This window comes from Lutjanus erythropterus, chromosome 17 (genome assembly GCF_056507025.1).
Source record: "Lutjanus erythropterus isolate fLutEry1 chromosome 17, fLutEry1.hap2, whole genome shotgun sequence".
NCBI classification, from domain to species: domain Eukaryota; kingdom Metazoa; phylum Chordata; class Actinopteri; order Lutjaniformes; family Lutjanidae; genus Lutjanus; species Lutjanus erythropterus.
In genome coordinates, this window is record NC_139333.1 from 25,803,446 (window position 1) to 25,826,774 (window position 23,329).

Genomic DNA, 23,329 nt, shown 5'->3' on the forward strand with positions numbered 1-23,329 from the left:
TCTGACTCACAAGGGGTTTGACTGAAGCTTAATATTACTGACCTGGTGGTAAAAGAGTCATGCTATCTTATGGTTTATATTCTAAAATAAGTTTCATCTAACTTTCCAATTAAACCTCGGGTGCTATTTTACTGCATGTGGGCCGTCACAGTAATCCATTTTAGATAGCAGCACTAACCACTAATCTCATTTCCTCTTTCAATAAAATGTAACGGGATTGGTCGCCATTATGTCTGCACCAACTCAGGTGTAAGAGGATTGGTGGACAGGCTGGCTTTTGGCACAGCACCAAGACGAGGCCTGGCACATTTGGAGACAGAACTGAGACTGTCGTGAAGTTAATGACCTGCAGATTACTGACTGAAAGAGAGAGAGGCAGAGACAGAAGCCAGAAAGAGACACAGGAAGTCCAACCATACGTCCAGCCGGTGTACGTACCATCTCCTTATTGGGCGCCGCCAGCATCTCCTCTATCATCATGCTGTCCCGCGTGAACGAGCTCCGGTTCAGCGTGTTGGACCTATCAGAACTGAAGGAACGCAGGCTTGGTGTGGTTGCCGCAGAAGTCACGGATTACCAAGACAACAGTCACAATGATGGAGAGGGGGGGTGAGGAGGAGGAGGAGGAGGAGGAGGAGGAGGAGTTTTGGGGTGGGGGGGTGTAAGGGGGAAATGAAAGTGAACAGAAAAAACAAACATAAACACATTAAATGCATGCAGCTTCCAGGAACCTGACTGTGTGCCACCAACAACAACCACAAGGCAAGAAAGGACGCTCATGAAGAGGGAATTCAAGTGTTTCCAAGACAAAACCCAGAGCTAGAAAGAAATGATTGTTGCGCAAAGGCCTCTGAACTGTCTGAGGCAACAAAAACACATCTTAAAGGGACAGTGCATATTTTAACTCTGGCCTGTAACAATATTTATCTATCTAGATAGTTTTGATGTGAGTTTGCTGAGTTTTTGAGATTTCGGCCAAAGAGATGTCAGCCTTCTCTCCAATATAATGAAACTAATTGGCACTTGGATTGCAACAAAAAAAAAGATTCTACTGCAGGCAAAAAAATAGTTCCCATAGATTCTACTGCAGGAAGAAAGTAGGCCCAGTAGGTTCTACTGCAGGAAAAAACTAGTTCCCATAGATTCAATCGCAGGAAAAAAAGTGCCATCTAGTCCTATTATAGTGGAGAGAAGGCAGAAAAAGAAGAGAAACTGGAGGGAAATAACAGAAAAAGTGTGCGAACACACAAATACTGACCTGCAACAAGTACTGAAAGTTGGCAAATTCTAATACCGGACTGTTTTTAAACAAAAAAGTATTGAAATAGTACCTACATTTTTATATATAACACTACGTGCACCTACTCACGGGTGAGAGGCTCGTGCTCATGACACTGCAGCATATAAACATCAGGGGCGTCACCCTCAGCTGAGCTGTGACCTGTCCTGCACGAGTTGATGCACGCCTCTTTTTGCACGGTGACGCAGTTCAATAGCAAGAAAAGAGTTGACATGAAACTGCTCACAACAATGTCTGCGCATTATCTTGAGAAACCGGGTCGTGGTTTCTGGAAAGACGTACTTTTATGGCGGTTTGAGCACCACAAGCCAAGTGTCATCTGGGTCCATTATACTGGAGAGAAGGCGGACATCTCTACGGCCGAGAGCTCAAAAACTCAAAACAATCTAGATGGATAAACAGCACTACAGACCGGAGTAAAAATACATATTTGAGCTGGATTAAAACTAGAAATCCAGATGCAGATGCAGCTGTCAGCGCTGGCTGATTTTCCAAATAATACCTCTTGAATGATGAACGTACAGCGCAAAAAAACATGTAAAAAAACTAAACAAAAAAACAGTGGGCTTCATATAGCTGTTTATAGCAGCTGGGCTGTTCACACCATGCCGGCACACGATGTGAAAACCCCACAAGCCTGAGTGAAGCAGAGTAGCTTATGAAAGTTAAGCAGATTACTGTATGATGGACAATGGACACGGAGCTGGGACAGGAAGCTGGTGTCGGCCGCCACAATGAAGAATTTGCAGATAATTAGCTGCTGCCTTGACGAAGCATCCATATTAAACCGTAACATCGTTCAAAAGACGAGGTCTCGGCCTCAGTGTATTTGTCAGTGACTGCGCTGTGATGTTGTTTGCGATGGGGCTTTGAGGGGGACTTTTATGAGGCAAATAAAAAGCATTCCTGAGCGATGACATATGATGAGTGTTTGCCTGCAACATCACAACCACAATTACAACACTGCTATTTGCGCTACACAAGTAAACTGATGTGAATTGATTAACTGGCGCTCAGAGGAGCTGCTCTGAAGCAAAAGACACAAGTCTGATTCTGAAATGACAATCTATGGAAGCTGAGAGAGGCTGTGGTTGCAATATATATATATACATATATATTTAAAACCCTATTTTCTCAAGATTGCAAAAGTGTTTTGTTCTCTCATGATGACAGGGTTATTACCTCCAGTGTTTCCAAGATAATGAGATAATAATCCTGTTCACTTGTTACTCTGAGTTTCATTTAAATCAGTCTTTCTTATTTAAAGACACAACTATGACTGAAATTTCACAGAGGAATCAGGGGTGGGCAATCTGACGAATTGAGATCAAGATCTTTGCTTGGAGAAACGTAGATATTGCAGCATTTAATCAGGATAATTTTCATGTTATTTATTTTTTTTTTACTTGACCAGTCAGGCAGATGGGTCAGATATCTACTTGCCCCAAACTCGAGTTTTATTTAACCCCGTACAAACTGTTTTATCTTATTACTGGTTAACAAACAACAACAATGCCTCACGTTAACTGTCATGTTTAAGTCAGGACTGAAATTGGCAATAAAATGTCCAACGTGACGCGTTTAAATGTCTTATTTCGTTCGACCAAAACAAAACATGTTCAGTTTTATATGATATGATACGGATCCTGATTGTGACTAAGTAGATTGTGATATTATTTTCTGCCCGGATTGCCCACCACTAAGAGACAAAAAGCTGGTTAACTGTTTAATATATTTTTTCTTTTAATCATAGCAAAGTCAAAGCATAGATAAAGAGGAAATATAACACCATGTATTGCATTACATTCCTTTGTTTGATTTGCTTTAATTTAGGCATTTTAAATATTCCATAAATGATCCAAGGATAACAGTATTATAGAAAACTGCAACCATGGCTGCTCTTGGCTTCTGTGAAAAGCAAAAATACAATGTGTAGCATTTAAAAGCATTAGTTCCCTAACATACTTCATAAAATACTCCTCCAAGCTCCCTGAACACGTTGTAGCCTGATAAAACATCTGTTATGTGCAAAAAAAACAAAAAAACAAAAACGAAACAAGAAAGCATACAGCTGCTCTGTTAGTAAAATAGTTAGTAGCACAAAATTAAATCAGTTTAAGGCTCTAAGGGTTTGATGGTTTATTATAGTGAAAAATAAAGCAAAACATAAATTTCCTTCCTGCTTCTGAAGAACGTCTTGTTGTGTCTTTTCAAAATAAATATATAGCAGCCGTTTTAATGTGCTTAAATGTACATTTGTTGATTAAATGTACATATCTCAAGGGTAACAGTGAGAATACTCTGCACTGTGCACTAGTTGTGGTCACTATATGACTCTAAACTGATGAAGGCAACAGGCATTGCCTCCAGATTTATCAGTTCAGGTACCTGGAAGCTCGATGAACTCCACACAGAAACCAAAATGGTCGCAAAGCTCCACCTTTGTGGCGAAACCCACAAAGTCCCAGGCAGCGATGATACAGTAACCACAGTCGAAACACAAAAGCAAACACAGCAGGCTCTTCTCTACAAGCACGGGACACCGCAGCAGAACCGTTTACAACTCAAAGTAAGAAGTCGCACATGAAGATCACACAAGTTAACCACAGTACACAACACGATGCCTGAGGTCAACATACGACAGTGTTAAAGAAAAACATAAAAACTGCTCAAAATCATCAAGTTAGTAGTCAAACATACACAGTAAATATGTATTACATTGGACCACAAAGTCATGATATTGATAGTGACTGGAGTCTGGGGGGTGTTGGGAGAGGAGGGAGGGGAAGGGGTGAAATGGGTGGGGTGGGGGGTGTAGGGAGGCCTCTTCATGCCTTCAGCCTTACCTGACTTTGGGACTAACATTAAGAACGGACATGAGAAGAGAATAAAAGATCATGAACAAACAGAGGAGTGGAGAGAGAGAGGTGCAGAGAGGAGAAAAGCCAGAGCAGAGATGCAGGTAGGCAGAATGACGCAGGACGCCGCAGACTGACTGATATCAAAGAGGCTTCGGCTCAGTGTCGCCACGCACGCTCAAGCGATTTCAAAGATTTATTACAGGGGTGTGAAGAGGGAGGAGTCATTTCAAGCTCCATATGTAAAAGTCTCTTTGGTTTTCTGCAGAGAAAATATCATGTGACTGATATTTTGAAGGCTTGGATGGGCAAAAGATGAGCAAGTGCATTAGAAAATATTTGCATTAAACATAAAAAAGTGCAGGCAGAAATTAGATTTTTATGTTATTACCACGGAAAAATATGTAAACTCAACTTCTGAAATGCAGAAAGAAGACGGTAAAAGAAAGAAAACAAACGGCAAAAAGTCTTTCACTAAGTAAGTGTGGAGAGCACTTAATTCAGTATTAACACAATGATTACTGGATACACAGCAATGACAGGAGTGTACACTATGTGGACAAAAGAATGTGGACACCCGAAAACAAAACTGCTCTAACAGCCCCCACTCTTCTGGTTTCAGTCTTTTCAGCCAGATCAGATGTTGAAACTGCTGCAGGGGTTTGTTCAGACAGCAGAGCATCAACGGGAGACACAGGCTGTCCACATACTTTTGGCCATAAAGTACATACCCAGTAAATGTACAGACTTTATTTTGCATCCAAGCAGAGCACTTTTTTTTTCTTAAATAGTGTCTTCATGTTAACAGATGGGAAAGAGGAGGGAACAAAATCTTGGCCATCTATCAAAAAAAAAAAAATGACGAGGTCTTAAGGTTTTTTTTTAATTGGTTTTTTTTTAGGCAAGTTGTAGTGATTCTTTCAGGGAAATATATTTGGAAAAAGTGTTTCAATCCCCCACCAAGTGCATTAACAAAAATCACCTTGAACTTTTTTGCAAAATCGAGGACTCATAAATGGCAAACGTGTCCTGCAGCACAGACACCTTGGAGTCGTGTTTGTTTTAGCTCCGTTTTTGGTCTCCACCACCTCCTGAGTTAAACACCCGACCCTTTAACTGCTAAATACCCCACTGCTGTATGTTAATCAGCTTTTGGGGTTTTTTTCTACCGCCCACTGCAGCTGGAATCGGCGAGAGCTGTGAGAGTGAACCAAAACAGTAAAGTTGCAGGCTTTAACACCAAAAAAAAAAAAAAAAAAAAAAAAAAAGAGAGATGAAAGATTGCTTGTGCTGCTAAATGAATCTAGAAGCCAGAAATGATTTTAACTTTCTACGTCTATCGTTCGCGCCTCTTGCTGGCTTCTTTCCAACAGCAACAGCAGCTGAGGCTCATGGGTAACAGAGCTTTTAGAGCCACCTCCTTTACAGAACTGATAGAAAAAACAAGACTTCTCAAGAATTAAAAAAAAAAACAGTTTAAGTCTTAAATTTTCCAGGAAACCCATCTGTCTCCTCCCTCCTCACAACTCCACTGGGTCTGCAAGTTTTGTTTTGTGTGATTAATGACTTTTTAAACGTCAGACAACTTTCCTTCAGCTCACTAACTGTGATTTTGTAGATAATTCACTTCCTAAATTGACTGGAACTGGAAGTGATTTGAACCCTCCCTGCAGCGGACCAGCAATTTGTTAAACCAATTGTGAGCTTGGTGTGACACACACAAACACACACACACACGTCCCAGCCCTCTCAAACAGTGTGTGTTGATGTAACCCAGAGCTCAAGGCCACAGAATCGAACATGTTTCTAATTTCCTGTGGCTCAGTGTCCGTGTGTGTCACCCCTCAGATATTCAATAACCCCTCCCTCTTCTTCTGTGTCAATATTTTTGTGCGAGTTCACAGAAACTGAACTATGACCTCCGACTTTGAAAGGGAAATCTGTGTGTGGCTGCTCGGAATAATTTAAATCTTCTTCTGGATAATGTGAGGATTAATTTAAAAAAGGCTTCGACAGAATGAAATTTCAGTTACAATATTACTTTTGAACTGGAACTTTTAAATTGAACTGCTAAAAAAAAACAACTCTGATTTATTGACTGTGTTTAGATCATGAGCTTTCACAAGACTTCTTGTGCTGTTATGTGCCTACAGTGTAAACCGGTCGTCCCACTGATCACTGGACCGCTTGTTAAGAAATCCTTGTGTTTCTTGGAGCTTTGAAAAAGACCTTTCTGCACGCCAAAACTTTGATTTTTTTATCTAATTAATACTGATACCTTGACCTACTGTAATTATCATTAACAAGGGAGACCATAGTGGGGATGTTTACCACGTCAGCAAGAAAAAAAACAGACACAAACCCTAAGAGGGCACTTTGCTTTTTTGACCGAGAAGAGCAGTGGCCAATTTCCTGTTTTGTGCCGTATTACGAGCGATTTCCTTCTGTGCTGTAAAGCAATTCACCATTTTTATGTGTAATCATGCAACCGCCTGATCTGTGTTTTTAGACCCAGTCACACCAGAAAAGTGGCACAACGAAAATCATCGTCTTTGTTAAATAAAATAAATATCGTCTCTCTTTCAGCCCACAAACTAACAAATGACCAAAATGATTAAATTAATTTTTGTTTTGTGACATGTTGACGTCGTGACCGCTTTGCAGCTGCTTAAAAAGCAGGTGGAAGGAGGTCTTACATGTTCAGATTGAAAATCAACAAATTTAGACTACAAATAAGCTTTGAAATCCTGGCTGCTCTGCTTGTTAGCCTAACAGGAAGTTCACTCAGTTTATTCAAAAAAACTTTTTTTTTAACTGACAGTAAGTGATGCTAATAGGACAATAAGCAGGGTGCAAAGTTTACTTTTTTGTCCAATGGACAAATGGCTAATTAATATTTAAATTTTACCAGCCACTCAGTAATTTACTGTTGTTTTTTTTTTTGACTGGCCAAGGTCAAGCTAATCTATGAGGCACATTTTGCACAGTTTGCCAGCATCTGACTGGTGCTAACTTGCCTCAACAATAAGATCACACAGATTATGCAAAAGACATATTGGTGGCATGGACTCCTGTCTTATAACTGCCTATTATTACCATACAGCTGATGTGACACAGCTAACAAGCTACAATAGCTCCCTCCATTTGCTCTCTTTTTGCTGAAATATGTGAGCCGTCACTGTGGTTTGCTGTTGGTCGATTGGTGTCAAAGTTCACCAAAAGTTGTCACTAAACTTTGCCGGTTTTAATCGCTGGTGTGACTGGGCCTTTACACGTTTTGTGACAGATGCACAGTACGTCATAACTCAATTATTGAGCGGGGTGTGTCTTACCTCTGCGACCGCGCGCCAACACTGAAGCCCATGTAGCCTTCCTGAGGGAGCGAGTCGTCCCCCAGCTCCCTCAGGTCCTGGGGGGCCAGATATTTGTCTGTGTCCCCCGTCATCGCATCGTCACCTGTTGGTAGGAAACACACAGGGAACAGAGAAACATTAAAGAAAGATTCTGAGAGTCTGTTTGACTTTTCTGTGGCGGGTTTGTGACCAAAACTTTGCCAGTTCTATAGAGATTGACTGAGTAAAACGCTCCTCTCACTGGTTCACAGAGCGAGTGGCGAACACATCCTGCTTCATCTGAGGTCCTCAACAATTAGCTGCGCCAGATTAGCTCTGGTAGGTGGGATGTTGCATGAATGCAAAGTTTAAATGTCTGGCTCCTCTCTGTGTTTCTTGTGTTGTTGTCGTGCAAGCAGACCAACAGAGTGGCTCTTTTAGACAGACGGATCAATGCAGCCTCTGCCCAGAGGCTGTTTTCCAGTTCAGCTTTGGTCCAACAAACACACACAAACAAAAGTCTTGCTGTCACTGAAGGGTTTTTGTCCCCAGATGGCAAAAAAAATTAGTAAAGCTAATTAACAGTAAAGCTTGTAAACAACACTGCATTTTTCATCTGTAGATAAACTTGAATCTTTGATTTTTAGAAACTCAAAAGAAATAGTTGTTCCCTCGTCTCAAGGTCGATTTTTTAATTTGGTTTTTGGTTGTACAAGTGGCTAAATGAGACACTACATATCATCTGCTCACTATTTAACCTTTACTCTCACTCAAACTCAACTCTTAAGTTATGAAATAAACTAAAAAAAAGTAAATGAGATAATTTACTTTTCTTTTTCTGTAAGTATTTTAAAAATTGGTCACAGTTAGCTGTATTTGTCATTATTTGGGTGCCTGAAAATTAAATGGTATTAAATAAAAAAATGTAAATATTAACCATTACTCACTTTTACTTCAATGAGTGTACTCAGTCACAACAGTAAAACTGAAAGATTTAAGTTTATCTAAAGAAGAAGAGTAAATTATCTCAACCAAAGATTACACAACAAAATAATGAGATTAGGTTAGGATTAGGATTATGCTTATTACATTGTTTTGTAAAGTTGCATATTGTACTTTTAAGAGTTTGAGTTGGGCTCAAAACTAAAAGTACTGTAGTAAGATGTCTTGACATTTGCCTTTAAAGTTGGGTTTTCTCAACTTTTTTGTTTTTACACTGAATAAATAAAGCTTCAGTAACCATTTAAACCAGATTAGTACAGTTTTAGAAACTCAAAAGAAATTGTCTTTCCCTCCTCTTAAAAATCAACAGGTTTTTGGATGAGGTTTACTCAGAGTTTACTGCATAATTTTCGAAATACATTTGTTGGAGGTTTCTAAAACTCAAAGAGTCAAGTTTATCTAAAAAAGGAGGAGTAAATTATCTCAACAAAAGATTATTAGTTGGTTAAACATTTCAAAACGTAAGGGTAGAATCAGCAGAATTTGTTTTTGAACTGTTCTGAAATGAACCAGAAAGATACCAGGATGTCAAATACGCTGGTTTTGGGTTTTTTAAAATGTCCCGGGCACAGAGAAATAAAGAGAAGAACAAGGAAATACAGGCAGAGGGCAGGATCTCTGCAGGTACAGACACACTTCAAATTGAAAGGGATTATTTTATACATGATTTTAAAACAAAATTTTGTATATTATACCTTTAAGAGTTTGAGCTGGACTCAAAACTAAAAGCACTGCGGTAAGTTGCCTTGAAATTTTGAGTTTTCTCAACTTTTTCATTTTTATAGTGAATAAACAGTGTTACTGTCAGACACGGTACACATCAGGTCACTTAGTAAAAGCAATAAAAGCAGTTTAACAGTTTTATATCTAAGTTAAAGTCGTGTAGTTTGACCACAGATTCATGTACAGCACAGTATTTCCAGTTAAGGTGACATAAAAACACTTTCAACACAGCAGAAGTCCATGTCAACACAGCAAACCAATCATTCAAGCTATACATAAAACAAAAAGTGGTAGAAACATACGTTACAGGCCTAGCAGGAAAACAGTTAGCAGCATGTTATTCCCTCAGAGGTACTGTAGGTCCTAGCCTACTGATGAACCGCTGACCGCAGAGTTGAAAGAGAGAAGGGAGGAGAGGAGGAGTTATGAAGGGAGGAGAAGGGGAGCAAGTGCATGCAGGCGGAGGAGCAAAGAGAAAGAAAAGGAAGGCATTCCAGCAGCCACAAAGCACCGGAGGACCCCCCCTCCACAACCCCACCCACCACCCTCCTGTCCCCTCGTCCCCTGCTGCTACAGCACCCCTCCCCCTAAACTCTCTCCCTCACACACACACACACACATTCACACACACATATACACTTTGCAGACCCCATCTGGCGACATTCCAGCTCATTCTCCAGGATCACCCCCCCCCCCCAACACAACCCCACTATCCTCATTTCAGCCCGAGCGACAGAGACTCACCTCCTGCCTTGAAGCACTTCATTCAGTCCAGTTTGCAGGATTTCACCCTGAACTAACTTTGCACAACTCCTTCAACTCTGTTGTCGCTCTGTCGCTCCTGCTCTTACTGTCTATCTCTCTTTCGCAGCCCGGCCGGCGCTCGCACAAACAGATCAGCTTTCTCCCGCCTACCCACCCTGCTCTGGGATTATCCAGTGTGTGTGTGTGTGTGTGTGTTTGTGTGTGTGTGTGAGTGAGAGGGAGATAGTTTCAGAGCAGACACCTCGAGCTCACTGCAGGACAGAAATAGTAAGTGGGTGTGTGACTCAGACCAACATCTAAACTCTCTAAACTCTACCTCTAATCCAAGTATCACAATATTTAAGTAATGTAACTTCATTACTTTCCATTACTTTTGGATTACCTAAAATATGGCAGAATTCTTTATCCTGATGTAGTAATTTTAGGGCTGCAACTTATTATTTTCATCATTGATTAATCAGGGAATTTTTTTTCAAAAAATGTCCAAAAATGGTGATAAATGTTAGAGATAACAGCCTCAAGGACCTTGTTTTGTCCACAACTCAGAAATATTCAGTTTACTGTCAGACAGGAATGAAGAAACCAAAAAATATTCACATTTAAGAGGCTGAAATCAGAGAATTTTAAAATGACTCAAATATTGAAATAGATGCAGTTTAATTTAATAGCTGATTAATAACAGACTGAGTGTTTTGTGTTCGTTGTTTGGTTTATTAGTTTGTCCAGCTTTTCCTTCCTTTGCTGTTAAAAGTAGCCAACCGTGATCTCACCATGTGCCAAAAAACATCGGCATGAATGAAACAAAAACAGTGCAGCAGCTCTTTTACAAAATAAAAATAAAATAAAATAAAATAATTGTCATAATCCAGTGCTGCAGTACTGCAGCTATGTAATATTCAGCGTATTGTTAGATCCCAAAGGTCTTCTGTCATTTTTTTAAAGGCCTCACAACTCTCCTTAACTCCTATTAGGGGTCATGACCCCCAGGTTGGGAACCAGTCCTCTCTGTGTCTTGTCTGCTTGTTTATCTGTCAATCTCCTACATAGTACAAATTCTCTGCTGGCAATATGCTCCCACACGACTTCACCTTCCTCTCTGTATCTTTCAGTTGACGTCTGTGCGTCGCTCGTCTAACAGCTCGTGGATATCGTCACTTCTAGTGTGATAATAATTTTAATTTTCTTTTTTTAACTCTAGTGCAGGAGAACAATTCGCTACACATAGTACTCATGAATGTGACAACTATTTGTCTTTTGCCAAATGAGCAGGGAACCGTCTTATTATCGGTGCTGCTTTGGTTTGTTTTAAAACGCAGGGGTTATATTTAAAATCTGAAACACCAAAACCAAACACAGGCATGAAAACGCATGACAGATTTTGAATCTTTGCCTTAAAAAACACTGGAAACAGATTATTAACGACGTTAAATATTGGAATAAGTGGGAAACTAAGTTATGATTATGTTATTGCCTAATAAATTGAAGTGAAGTGAAGTTATCTCATGAATCATATTTTATATCCGGGCTCGACAACTACGGAAAAACTCTATGGAAAACCCGCAACAGTTTACAAAGGATTGCACAGGGTTTGTGGGTCGTCCTGATTTAGATCAGTGTTATTGGAGATGTTAATCATTGCTGTTACTCAGCTGGTATGTGGACTTATGAGTGTGTGTGTGTGTGTGTGTGTGTGTGTGTGTGTGTGTGTGTGTGTGTGTGTGTGTGTGTGCCTAGAGTTACACCTAAGATATTTTTAGATCAGGAATGAAAGATGGACACTCGACTAAAGCTCTACAACACAAACAACAACAAATTCGGCATGAGAGCAAACATAAACATACTGTACATACGCTGTAAGACATCGCACACGCAGAGTTTAGTCACGTCAGTTTAGCTGCACCACTTCAGGCTGGTTATTGGAGTTAGTTACAGTGAATTTCTTTTTCACTTACAGGAATAGCTGATGCAGATATTTCCAACATCCATCTCTGTTCAAACAAAAGCAGACATACACCTTCAGCGTCAGCGTATCAGCGTCTGAGACATAAGGCTGCATGTAAAATTTCTGTTTTTCCGTTCTCTTTCTCAACTCATCACTCGCACCTTTTCTTTTTTCCACTCTGACTTCTTTTTTCTCCACATCTAAAGACAGTCACTATGCAGCCACCTAAATATTCAGGCAAAGAGCTGTAATTCTTGGCATGGACCTTCACATTTTATGACTTCCTGTGCAGGACGTTTTATAAAAAGCTCTATGTTGTGGTGTGGAATGTAACTAAGTACAGTACATTTACTTAAGTACTGTTCTATTTTACTTTACTAATTACTGCTTTATTGAGGGTTTGCGCTGGTGTCACATTCCCACCTAGACACGCCCCCTCAGTTGGACTGAGCAGCAAAACATCCTGCAACATGGCTGCATTAAGAGCGGAAACTGTGAATTAACTGCGTGAATTAAAAGAGGCTGGACTCAACAGTGATCCTTACAATTTTACAAAGACACAGGGCTCCACCTTCTGCCTGGCACAAAGAGGCGCACAGCGCAACGCAGTTGTCATTATACTATTTTCTGGCCGACACAGTTGTCATTTTCCCATTTGCCCAGAGCTCACGTTGTGCAGGTAGCAAATGTACCTGCACCCATCGGTGCGCCCACGGGTGTGTTGGTCTTAAAATGAGGTGCGGTCAGGTGTGTTGTTGTCACTATCTTGAAGCAGCAGAGAGCGACTGTGCTTTTGAACAACAAAAACCTGGTGTAAAGTCAGTGGCGCAGCATTTGTCCAGACAGTAAGATGCATACACGTACACCTGGGTTCTGAAGCACTGCAGTTAATCAATGGCTCATAAAAATCAGTAAATGTTACATTAATTTTATTTTATCTATTAGAAAGAAGACGGTTCTGGTTGATTATACTGCAGAAAGAAAGTACACAAAACTGCTCAACAACAAGGTCTGTGGATTATTTTGAGCAACCGGATCATGATGTTTGGAAAAAGACGGTGGTTTTGAATTTTTCAAGTGAATTGTTCTGGCGCTTGGAGCAACACCGCGTTGTGCCAGATATCTCTACAGCTGATATCTCCAAAACTCTGCAAGTCACACTGACACAGCATAGATGAATAAACAACACTACAGCCGGAGGAAAAATACGTATTTTGGATTTTGGGGTGAATTGGCCTTTTACGGTATGCAAGTATACACAGATTCACATTGCTACTAGCATGGCTGCAGACCTTTTTGATTTTAGGGTGAACTATCCCTTTAAGTACAGCACTTAATGCTAACACTTTACCTAAGTAAAATTTTGAATGATTATCCTAATATTTTTATAGTATTTGGTGGCTGTTAAGGCAAAATCTTTTTTTAAAATTTGATTACTTTCATAAATTTCTCCCTTCCTTTGCTTGTCTCTTGTTTTTACACTGTGGTATAACAACTTTAACTGAAGAAAAAGACCTAAGGATGTCCGTCCATGATGAAGTTATAGTGCATATATACTGTGTCATACATAAATGACAGCAGCAGAAGTTTTCTCTGACCAGTAGAAACAATAGAACACCTGGTAACCTCATGACATGTGTACACACACGTTTAACTACTGCCGGAAATAAAGTGTTTCAATCGTGGATTTCCGCAGGCTGTGGCATTTAACAGCTATAAAAAGTGGGAACTGCAGAAGGCAGGAAACATGTGACAACCTAAAAATGAAAGCCGGCTATTCTTTACCATCAACATGGGCTGTTTAACTAAAACACCGCGGGGCAGAATGAAAATGAAGCAAACTATTGACTCTGAAATATCTCCATAAATCAATCCTGCTTGAGTAAAGAGTTCAAGTTCAGCCATTTTTTTTGTACCAGAAACCATGAGAAAAGAGACACACAAAGTAAACACACAAAGACACACACACACGCACACGCACACACTCCAGCAGCTGACACCATGTTTGCTTTGGCCCCGAACGCGTGAAACTACAATGGAAGCGTCACTGACAAGCCTCTGAAGACAAAGGGTCGAGTGTGTGTGTGTGTGTGTGTGTGTGTGTGTGTGTGTGTGTGTGTGTATGCGCCGTCTACTCCACGCCGTGAAAAGAAATCTGTTGCACACTCCGCAACGCCATATGCAGACAGTTGGCATGGCAACCAGGCGAAAAAGACATATTTCCTGCATTTTGATGCATTAAACTACTGGAGGTTTTTTTTTTTTTACAACAGCACAGCGTGAGAGAGGCGAGGAGGGACACAGCAGCTGGAAGCACTGAAGTACAGTCGAGTGTATCGCACATGTGCAGCAGGAGGGTTGAAGAACGCACCTCTATCAGGGTATTTTACTACTTTCAATTAAATAAAGTACATATAAATACTGACATTACTAGAAAAAGGGATAAATGAAACATAAAAAGATAGGAAATGTTAGGAACAGAAAAGAAATGAGGATTTATAGGACAAAAGAAAACAAAGAAAGATGAAAAAATACCTTCTTCCACATCAGATATATAGTCCTCTGTGATCATTTCGGGGACATTGGCTTTACAGACTGTGTGATCGGGATGGAGGAGAGCGTTAGAGAGAGAAAAGGGAACCAAAAAATATGGAAAAATCATATGCAGAACAAAATCATAAGCAAAGAAAGAACAACAAAGTGATTATTGTACATTTTCAGTGACTTAAATCATCTTAAATGTCAAATAATGAAGTAAAATGATCAAAGTTAAGGATGAAAAGAAAACAATGCTGGCTTTTTTCACCTGAATTACTCATCAGCAACAACAAAATAACTGTTACCATGACAACAAAGGAGAAATTTGGCAACCATGAGAGCAGCGCTGGGATCCTATTCCAGCCCAAAAGCCAATTATGACTCAACCTGACATTTTATAGACTCCGGCCATCGCCCAGGACTCTGTGACCGACACATTTTTACACATCGATAAGCTGCAGAGCGAGTCCTTACCTTCATCGTCGGACATGTCCAACACCTCATTCATGGTCTCTGGGACGTTCATCTTGTGCTTCTCTATCACAGTCTGTTGAACGGAGACATGAATGGACATTAATAAAGGTGCAAACAACACAGTCAGAACGTAGAAGTCTTCAATTTTTTCACATAATGGCCACCATGAACACATAAAGTTTGGGTATAAAACAAAGAGGGCAGCAGCATTAAAGCACCATTAACATAATTCAACGCTTGCTGCAGATGTTTAAGACTAAAAACCTTCCAAGAAAGAGAAGAATTGTGCACTTTGAGCCACTGGGAGGCTTTTAACATGAAGCTTTATTGAAGGAAGTCTTGAGTATCAATGACAGAGGCTTAACAGAAAAAAATGTTTCTACTAAAAAGAAAATCTCAGCAGCACGTATTTCTTCTACATCTGAATATACAAACTAAAAAAGCTGTTAAAAATATAACTGTAAAATATTAACACTGTCATGCCATGAGAGGGGAGATACATCCCCCCCAATGGCTGCAGCAAGGACTGCAATCCATCACGGCACCCATTAAAGGACTACAAAACCCACAGTCAGTGGGTCACAACCTGGCGTCTTTGTGGTTGTAGACTCAAGTATACACAAGACGTTTCAGTTATTTTAAAAAAGAATCGAACGGCTAAGCACCAACAGCAAATTTAGAGAGCAGATTAGCAGGACGTCTCCATAAAATATGATAAAATATACTTGTAATAACTGCGAAAAGTAGGAATTAAGACCTTTCTTTAAAACAATAGTGTTGAAGAATGATAAGAAAAAGAATAAAGGCTGAAGTTCACTATTTAAAAAGGAAAAACTTGTTTGTTTAATATCATAAAAGAGAACGGTTTGAAGAAACTATACATTTCAGTCGACGCACACACTCTCAAAAAATATATATTTATGTACGCACCTGAGTGGTCAGAGTTTCCTCTGTGACCACTTTGAGTGTGTCAACCACAGAGATGTAGCCGAGCCTCCTGGCGATGGACAGAGCGCTGTTCCCATTCTGGACAAAAAAGAAAAAAATAAATAAATAAATAAAATAAAAACAAAAGAGATGACTGATTGGTTGGTTGATTTTTTAACTGTGTGGAGACTATTCGATTTGATTATTTTTGTAGAATTTGAAAAATAGAGAACAGATGCAGCCAAAATTAAAATATTTGGAGTGTTTGTAGTATTTATCTCAGTGTGTGTGTGTGTGTGTGTGTGTGATTGTGTGTGTGTGTGTGTGTGTGTGCACTAACAGCAGTGAGTTCGTTGGGTGACGCTCCATGATGCAGCAGCAGGTTGATGATGTGTGTGTGTCCCTGCTGCGCGGCCTGATGGAGAGGCGTGTAACCGTTCTGCAGAGGAGGGAAACACAGAGAAAGGTCATGGCGAGAAAACAAACAAAATACATTTATTCCACGCCCACTGACACACGGGGAATATACAGCACACTGTGAGAAAATATGCAACCGCTCGAATGTCCTCTGCACGCAGAAATAAAAGGAAGAACAGGAATAAAGGCACAGCTAATGGTTACCTTGGTCTTCGCGTTGACCTTCGCCTGATTTTTCAGCAGGAAGTTGACCATCTTCACGTTACCATAGTGACAGGCCACATGGAGAGGAGTGTATCCAAGCTGATGATACAGAAAATTATTTGCAAAGAGATAATCAGCAACTGCGGTTACTGGGACGAACCCAACGCCCAGGGTGACGTTCTCAGATTGTTTGGTTCAGTACGAAACATATTCAATTAACTATGGTATAAAACAAGTAAATCCTCTCATTTGAGAGTCTGGAAACAGTGAATATTTGCTTGATAAATTACTCAAACGATGAGCAGTGGAGCCCCAAGACAAGAAGTCACCTTTGTCTCAGGGTCTACAGTAGCTCCCTGGTTGACTAGGACCTCGGCAACGTTGACTTTATCCTCCTGGGCAGCCAGGTGGAGCGGAGTCAGACCAGACTGAGGACGGAAAGAGAGACAGGTCAAGCCTTTAATTTGAAATAGCAAAAATGCACATATGATATTAAAGTTGAGTGTCTCATTAAGCATCAGTACTAAAAAAAAATCTCTTCCACAATAATGAACCAAGTGCAGTACAACTCAGTGGAGAGCCATGGATTGTTTTCCTCTCTGGTGTGGGCGGGGCTTAAACGTGCACTGTCCTTATTCGAAACCGCTCGTCATGATACCTCGTACCTTGTTGCCCATGTTTATTGGAGCGTCTCGAGCCAGCAGCAGCGTCACTATGTCCACGTTGCCTTCCTGCGCCGCGAGATGCAGGGGAGTGATTCCCTGGCGTGTTACAGTGTTGGTGGAGGCGCCGTACTCCAGTAACGTGGTGGTTATCTCCATCTGATTCTTCTTAGCTGCGATGTGGAGCGGCGTGTAACCGTTCTGGGTACAGAAAAACACAGAAGGTTGACTCTTTGTTTGCAGAACCCCGTCAAAATACAAAATATTCTCAATCTAATTCTACAGTTATCCATCATTAGCCATCATTTTATCAAAATAAGACAAGAGAAGCTGTCAGGTAGATTAGAAATTCTGGGCTGATCTGCGAAGGAGAAATTTGATCTTTTCTAGGAGAACACAGATGTAAAAACATTAGCTAAACTTCTTGTCTCATGTGGGGTCATTGCCTGAAAATAACTCTAACTTGTTCAATATTCTATCAGGGAACAAGAGTCATTGGGGCCTGGCTCATTTCAGTGGCAGCTCTTTCTGGATAGATGCTGTTAGAGTGGAACGGGGCTCCGATCAGCCAATCACAAAGCTTCGCTCGGCCGCTTCACTATGTGGGTGACTGAAACTAGGTCAGGCTGCTTTCACCCAGAGCCAAACAGAAAGAGGGAGAGAGAGACAGAGGGAGGTTTCGGTGCATCAGTGCATCAGGAAACGCTCGACATTCGGACCACGTCGGTCCGACTCTTACCTTTGCAGCAGCATGCGGTGAAGCTCCCTGGTTGAGCAGGAGCAGCGCCACCTTCTGGTTATCATAGTGCGCTGCCACATGCAGTGGAGTTAGTCCACTCTGAACACACACACACAACCATAGTTAGATGGTGATATACAGACAGAACAGCGCAGTGAACAGAGGTGATGAAGAGGATACTGTGGAAGCTTCAAGTGTAGCAACAAAACAAACATGTAGAGCCGAAGTGATGTGTGTGAGTTAGATACAAGAATGAGGACAAATTAATTATGACCTGTTCTTCAAGTGGGAGCTCACATACTGTCTCTTTTTGTCCCTCTTGGACTGCTGTTCTCTAGGAGCCTGTTTACACCTGGTACTAACATGTCATTAATGTGTCCTGGGTGGGCTAATGGTAGCAGCCAACACGCTGAGACTAACGGACAAAATGTTCTTTTAAACAACAAAAGAAATAACATATGTGTTGAACAATATGCAGCAACATTATATGCAAAAATAAGTTGGAGCCACAAACTGTATATTAAACAGGTTGAAATCCTATTTAATATACAGTCTGTGGTTGACATGAGTTGTTTTCCCCTCGCCCGCCTCCTCCCCAGACTCGAGGAAGCTCAGGCAGGCTGCAGGAGCGCAAGATGAGCACAACATCGTAATTTAACAAGCGACAACGAGTCCTCCACTGTCAGCTGAAGCCCATTACCCTGAAAACAAAAGCCCTCTGCTGCAAAAATACACACTCTGGACTGAGTTCAGTGACTGTCTGTGTCGCTGCCTGCCAAACTCCATTAACAAACTGCTCAGTTTAACTGTTATAAACATCTGCATCCTCTAAAAGATTATTAATGATTTGTTATGCCTCATAAACAGACACGTACTCATTCGACAAACATTCGGCATTAATTTGAACTCAAACAAACAAACAGAAAGTTACTTTGGCCCAGAATAATAAAAAAGGGGGGGCGCCACGGCTGTAGTGTTGTTGTCAGAGAAGCAAGTATTTAAATTTAGCATGTTTCTTTATCTCTGATGTCATATCGTGGTGATTTTATAATAGATTACAGTAAATATATTACAGATTTTTCTCCTTTAATGTATAGCATTTGCCCAATTTACATGACGTTCAACAACTCTCAAAATTGTACAATTTTTCAGTGGAGTTTGGCGATGTTGCAGTCATTAGCTCAACGGTGAAAGAACAGTGTGTTCACAAACACCTGCTGCTTATCATGGCAGGTAATAAAGCCCAAATATGTCATCTGCATTACAGTGAACCATATGAAGGTCTTAGAGGACATGTACACACTGCTGGAAGAACAGTGGCCACAGGAGACCCAAACCACCTCTGAATGGAGGCTGTCCAGTACGTCTTTGATGCATTCACACCTGCGCTCAGATCTACACACGGGTGATCCGATCACTCAGGACACGTGTTCATATCAGGTGTAAACAAGGGTTTAAAACACACCAGTGCTGAAACATGCGTTACCTTCCCAGCAGCATCAGGCGGAGCGTTTTTCTGCAGCAGCAGGTTTGCGACCTCGATCTTGCCGTACTTTGCAGCAACGTGCAAAGGAGTGAAGCCCTTCTGGAGAGAAACACAATGACATAAAAAGAGTATTTAGATAAATTTATTACAAAAGATCTAATTTACTAATGTATCATGGCTGTTATAATACTTCAGTTAATAGATAGAGTTCTTATTTTCTGTACATGGCTGCTCTGTGGAACCATATGTGTTTAATCACTTATAATTGAGCCATTTGCAGGGTTGTATCATGACGACATGAGAAACTGATTATCTGGTGCTTTAAAGTGATGAAACAAAATAAGGGCTCAGAGTGTGGAGATAGGATGTGTGTTGTGTGTGTGTTACATCAGATTCTTCAGCTGTGAGGCAACACAGAACCCTGACTAACTTTTATGAGACTTGACAGAATCCAGACGAGCTTCCTGCTTCAAGACCCCTGAAGTTTGACAGTATGAATCCGTATCTATGGAGGAGGTGGACGGATGGATGAGAATGAACTAAAACTGTATGCTTTCTGTACTAAATACCAGCAAAAGAAAAGGTAACAGCTGCTAGCTTGTTTATGTTAAGGTAAGGGCACACTCAATTTTTCCAGGAGACTCCTGCTTTTCATTACCCTCTCCCTGTTTCCTGCCAAGATTAAAAATTTCCTGTATTTCTCATGATTTATGACAAATTTTCACACCTCTTTTCCCTTTTCATTGCCACAGTCTGGCACTGCTTGGTACTGCACAGCATGTATACATCCTGTGACCCCAAAGGTCAACTGTTTCCAAAAGGACAAAGGTACAGCTACACCAGACCAGACTCTGTGGGAAGAAGAATTCCTTCTTCTTTCTTAAGGAAAGTTTTAAAGGAAAAGTGCAGGCATTTTGTAAAATCTGCCGCATCAATTTTCATTGCAGCAAACAGAATCTCTGAAACTTTTTTGGTTGAGATCTACAGGTTGGCAAGTACGAGTAAGAGTTGGGGTAATTTGATGTTTTCAGCATGCAGGTTGATAGCTCAGAGGTTGCTGTTGTTGTTTCCCATAGCAACAGGGACTTGAAAGATGGTAACAGGCTGACAGCAGGAGGGTAGAGAAAAATGTTGCCTGAAACAGACGGCCGTTGGCAGGTCCACAGTCTCTATCTGGTGAGTCAGATGAACTTATTGCTAATAAGCAAATGCTAGCATCCAAATATGCTAAACTAAGGTGGTGGACATGGTCTGCCATGTTAAGCAGGAACTACTTTTGTTCTAATAGAAAATAGCGCCTACATGAGACTCACAATAAGGTCTGTGGATTATCTTGAGTAACCGGGTCGTGATTTTTGCAAAGAGACTCTGGCTTTCAATTTTTCAAATGCCTGTTTTTGGTTCTTTCAGCACCACGAGGCGAGGGCCATCTAGTTCCATTGTATTGAAGGCAGACATCTCTGCAACTCACAACAAAACAATCCAGATGAATAATTAGCACTACAGTCCAGGGGAAAAATATGCATTTTGGCGTGAACTGTCCCTTTAAGGCATGCAGACAGTGCAGCTTGTATGGCTGCAGACTTGTTTGTTAGCATTTCATCAGCAATCATTAGCAGCCGTCACACAAACAACTGTTCACGATTCAACAAAAAGAAAATGCAAGAATCAGAGTTTTTTTTTCCTAATCATATGCCGATTCAACGGCTCCTAGCTGGTGACAACCTAAAGGACCTGCAGAGATTTAGAAAGCAACACATACAGAGGAGTCTTTTCTTTGTCTCCTCTAAATTCGCTCATGGCTGAAAATGAGCTGCAATCATCTCCTCTGTTTGACTCTATTTAGATTTTAGGGACTTTCCTCAGCGTTGAAACTGTGGCCATCAAACACTCTGTTACAGTTTAAATGGATGTTATGAAATGAGTAATGCACAAAGACAGCCTCTCCAGGAGCAGCGTAGTTCTTCTGACTTAACTCTCCCGCTGGCAGACAGTCAACTCCAACTCATGTTCCTCAGTCCCACAGTCCCTGTAAGGCTGGGCAGCAGCAAAACATCGAGTATGCAAAATCTGCCTCATGTAGCAGCTCTGCAACTGTTAACTACCCCAGACTGCTCAGCACAGCCTCCTTCAGCCTCCTTCAGCCTGCCGGTGTGATTGTTTTCGCCCTATTTCTTTTACACTACAGGTATTGTACTTTTTATCGATCCTCAGCTACCAAAACAACCAAAAACTGAGAAGTATGCATCTCCACACATCCCATTTTCTTCGTATTACCTTGGTAATAATGCCCAGACTCGCTCCTTGGTCCAGCAGCGCCGCGGCCACGTCTCTGTGTCCCTCCCTGGCGGCCAGGTGTAAAGGTGTGTATCCAGAGCTGGTGGTGGCATCTGGGCACGCTCCGTTTGCCAGCAGCTGGTGGACGATGTCCTGTTTACCAAGACGGCTGGAGATGTGCAGCGGAGTCTGGTCGTCCTGGTGACAAAAAACAAACAAACAACAACAGCAGCTGAGAAAGAAATTCACTGCTCATTTGCTTAATTTTTATGCATTTTGAAAACGATTTATGTCTGAGACTTGATTCTTTGTCTAACATAACAAGTAGTGGATTTGCCAGTGTATTATTTTTAAATTAAGTCAGACATTATTTTACAGAGTAGGTCAATTCGAAAAAAGGAAAAAATGTAGATTCTTGTTGCATTTGAAATTATTATAAATATTAGACAATTAAAGTTGGAAAGAAAAAAACATGAATATTTCTTAACACTCTGAGATCAAAGTCACAAATTTATCATTAAAAAAAACTCAGAAATATAGTGCTTTTTTAAAAAACAGTTTTTTTCTTGAAATTCACAACTTAATTGTAGAGAATAGACACAAAGCTATGAGAAAGTACTTGGATATTCTCTACATTTTACAAGAAAAAAATGACTTCATAATCTCAGAGAACATTTGAGTTTACTATCATCTCAGAAAATATCCAAGTTTTTTTCTTCTAAATTTCCAACTTTAATCCCAGAAGTTCTGATCTTTTACGTGGAATATTACTGATGAAGAAACAGGTCCTTTGTGGGTAAAAAAATGACAAAAAGCAAAATAATTTACACAGCCGAGAAAGGGAGGTAGTCTTCCGAGAAAAAAAGCAGAATTTCTGAGATTAAAGTCGTATATTTCCGAGGAAAAAATAATAAATTTACATGAAAAAAACTATTCAGGTTTTTTCCTCCTGAATGTGTTTTTTTCTTGTAAATTTACCACTTTAATCTCAGAGAATGTCCAAGTTTTTCTTGTGAATTTATGACTTTAATCTCAGAGTTTTTACTTGGAATATTACTATGACGGCATATTGTAGATTAAATAAAATACAGAGCCAAGAAAGGGGGGTAATATTCTGAGGAAGATTTCAGAATCTTCCAGATTTAAATCTGTAAATTTACAAGAAAAAACTTCCCTGACTCTGCTCTTTTGTTTTTTTCCCCCCTTATGGTCCTGATACACCGCCATAGAGGACAAACCCTCAAATTGGAAACAAGAGGAATGATTCTGTACTGTAGTCACTCAGTAATTAGACATGTGCAAAGACACAACCGCACATTCATTACTGCATGCATAAATACTCTCACACACACACGCACACAGAAAAGCGTTGGCTGAATGAGTTCAGTGTGTTTTCTGTTCAAAAGGATGAGTTTTTGTCTGCATGTCACACGTGGTCTACCTTGGCCGTGGCATCGACTCGTGCTCCGTTCTGGATCAGATACCGGACCACGTTTGACTGTCCTGCCCTCGCTGCCATGTGGAGAGCTGTCTCCCCCCTCTGGAACACACACACACACACACACAAGAAAGAGGGACTGATAATTATTCCAAAGTTTTGATTCTTCTCTGCCCTCCTTCCTCATGAACACAAACAAAAAATTTGTAGAAACTTGCTGAAGAGAAAGGGAGGCGGAAAAGGAG

At 40.7% G+C, this 23,329-nt stretch overlaps 1 protein-coding gene across 1 annotated transcript in view; it reads right to left on the reverse strand.

Annotated features, from left to right (window-relative positions):
- The window catches only part of LOC146312310 (ankyrin-3-like), a 150,170-nt gene that overhangs the window by 52,083 nt on the left and 74,758 nt on the right, over nt 1–23,329 (reverse strand). The window contains exons 14-27 of the mRNA XM_084740369.1: nt 23,088–23,186; nt 21,647–21,844; nt 19,370–19,468; nt 17,884–17,982; nt 17,148–17,345; nt 16,812–16,910; nt 16,483–16,581; nt 16,202–16,300; nt 15,865–15,960; nt 14,935–15,007; nt 14,458–14,517; nt 11,933–11,968; nt 7,491–7,614; nt 439–544 (exon numbers count right to left, since the gene is read on the reverse strand). Coding sequence (XP_084596495.1) covers nt 439–544; nt 7,491–7,614; nt 11,933–11,968; nt 14,458–14,517; nt 14,935–15,007; nt 15,865–15,960; nt 16,202–16,300; nt 16,483–16,581; nt 16,812–16,910; nt 17,148–17,345; nt 17,884–17,982; nt 19,370–19,468; nt 21,647–21,844; nt 23,088–23,186 — 1,485 coding nt within the window. The remainder of the gene's footprint in view (nt 1–438; nt 545–7,490; nt 7,615–11,932; nt 11,969–14,457; nt 14,518–14,934; nt 15,008–15,864; nt 15,961–16,201; nt 16,301–16,482; nt 16,582–16,811; nt 16,911–17,147; nt 17,346–17,883; nt 17,983–19,369; nt 19,469–21,646; nt 21,845–23,087; nt 23,187–23,329) is intronic.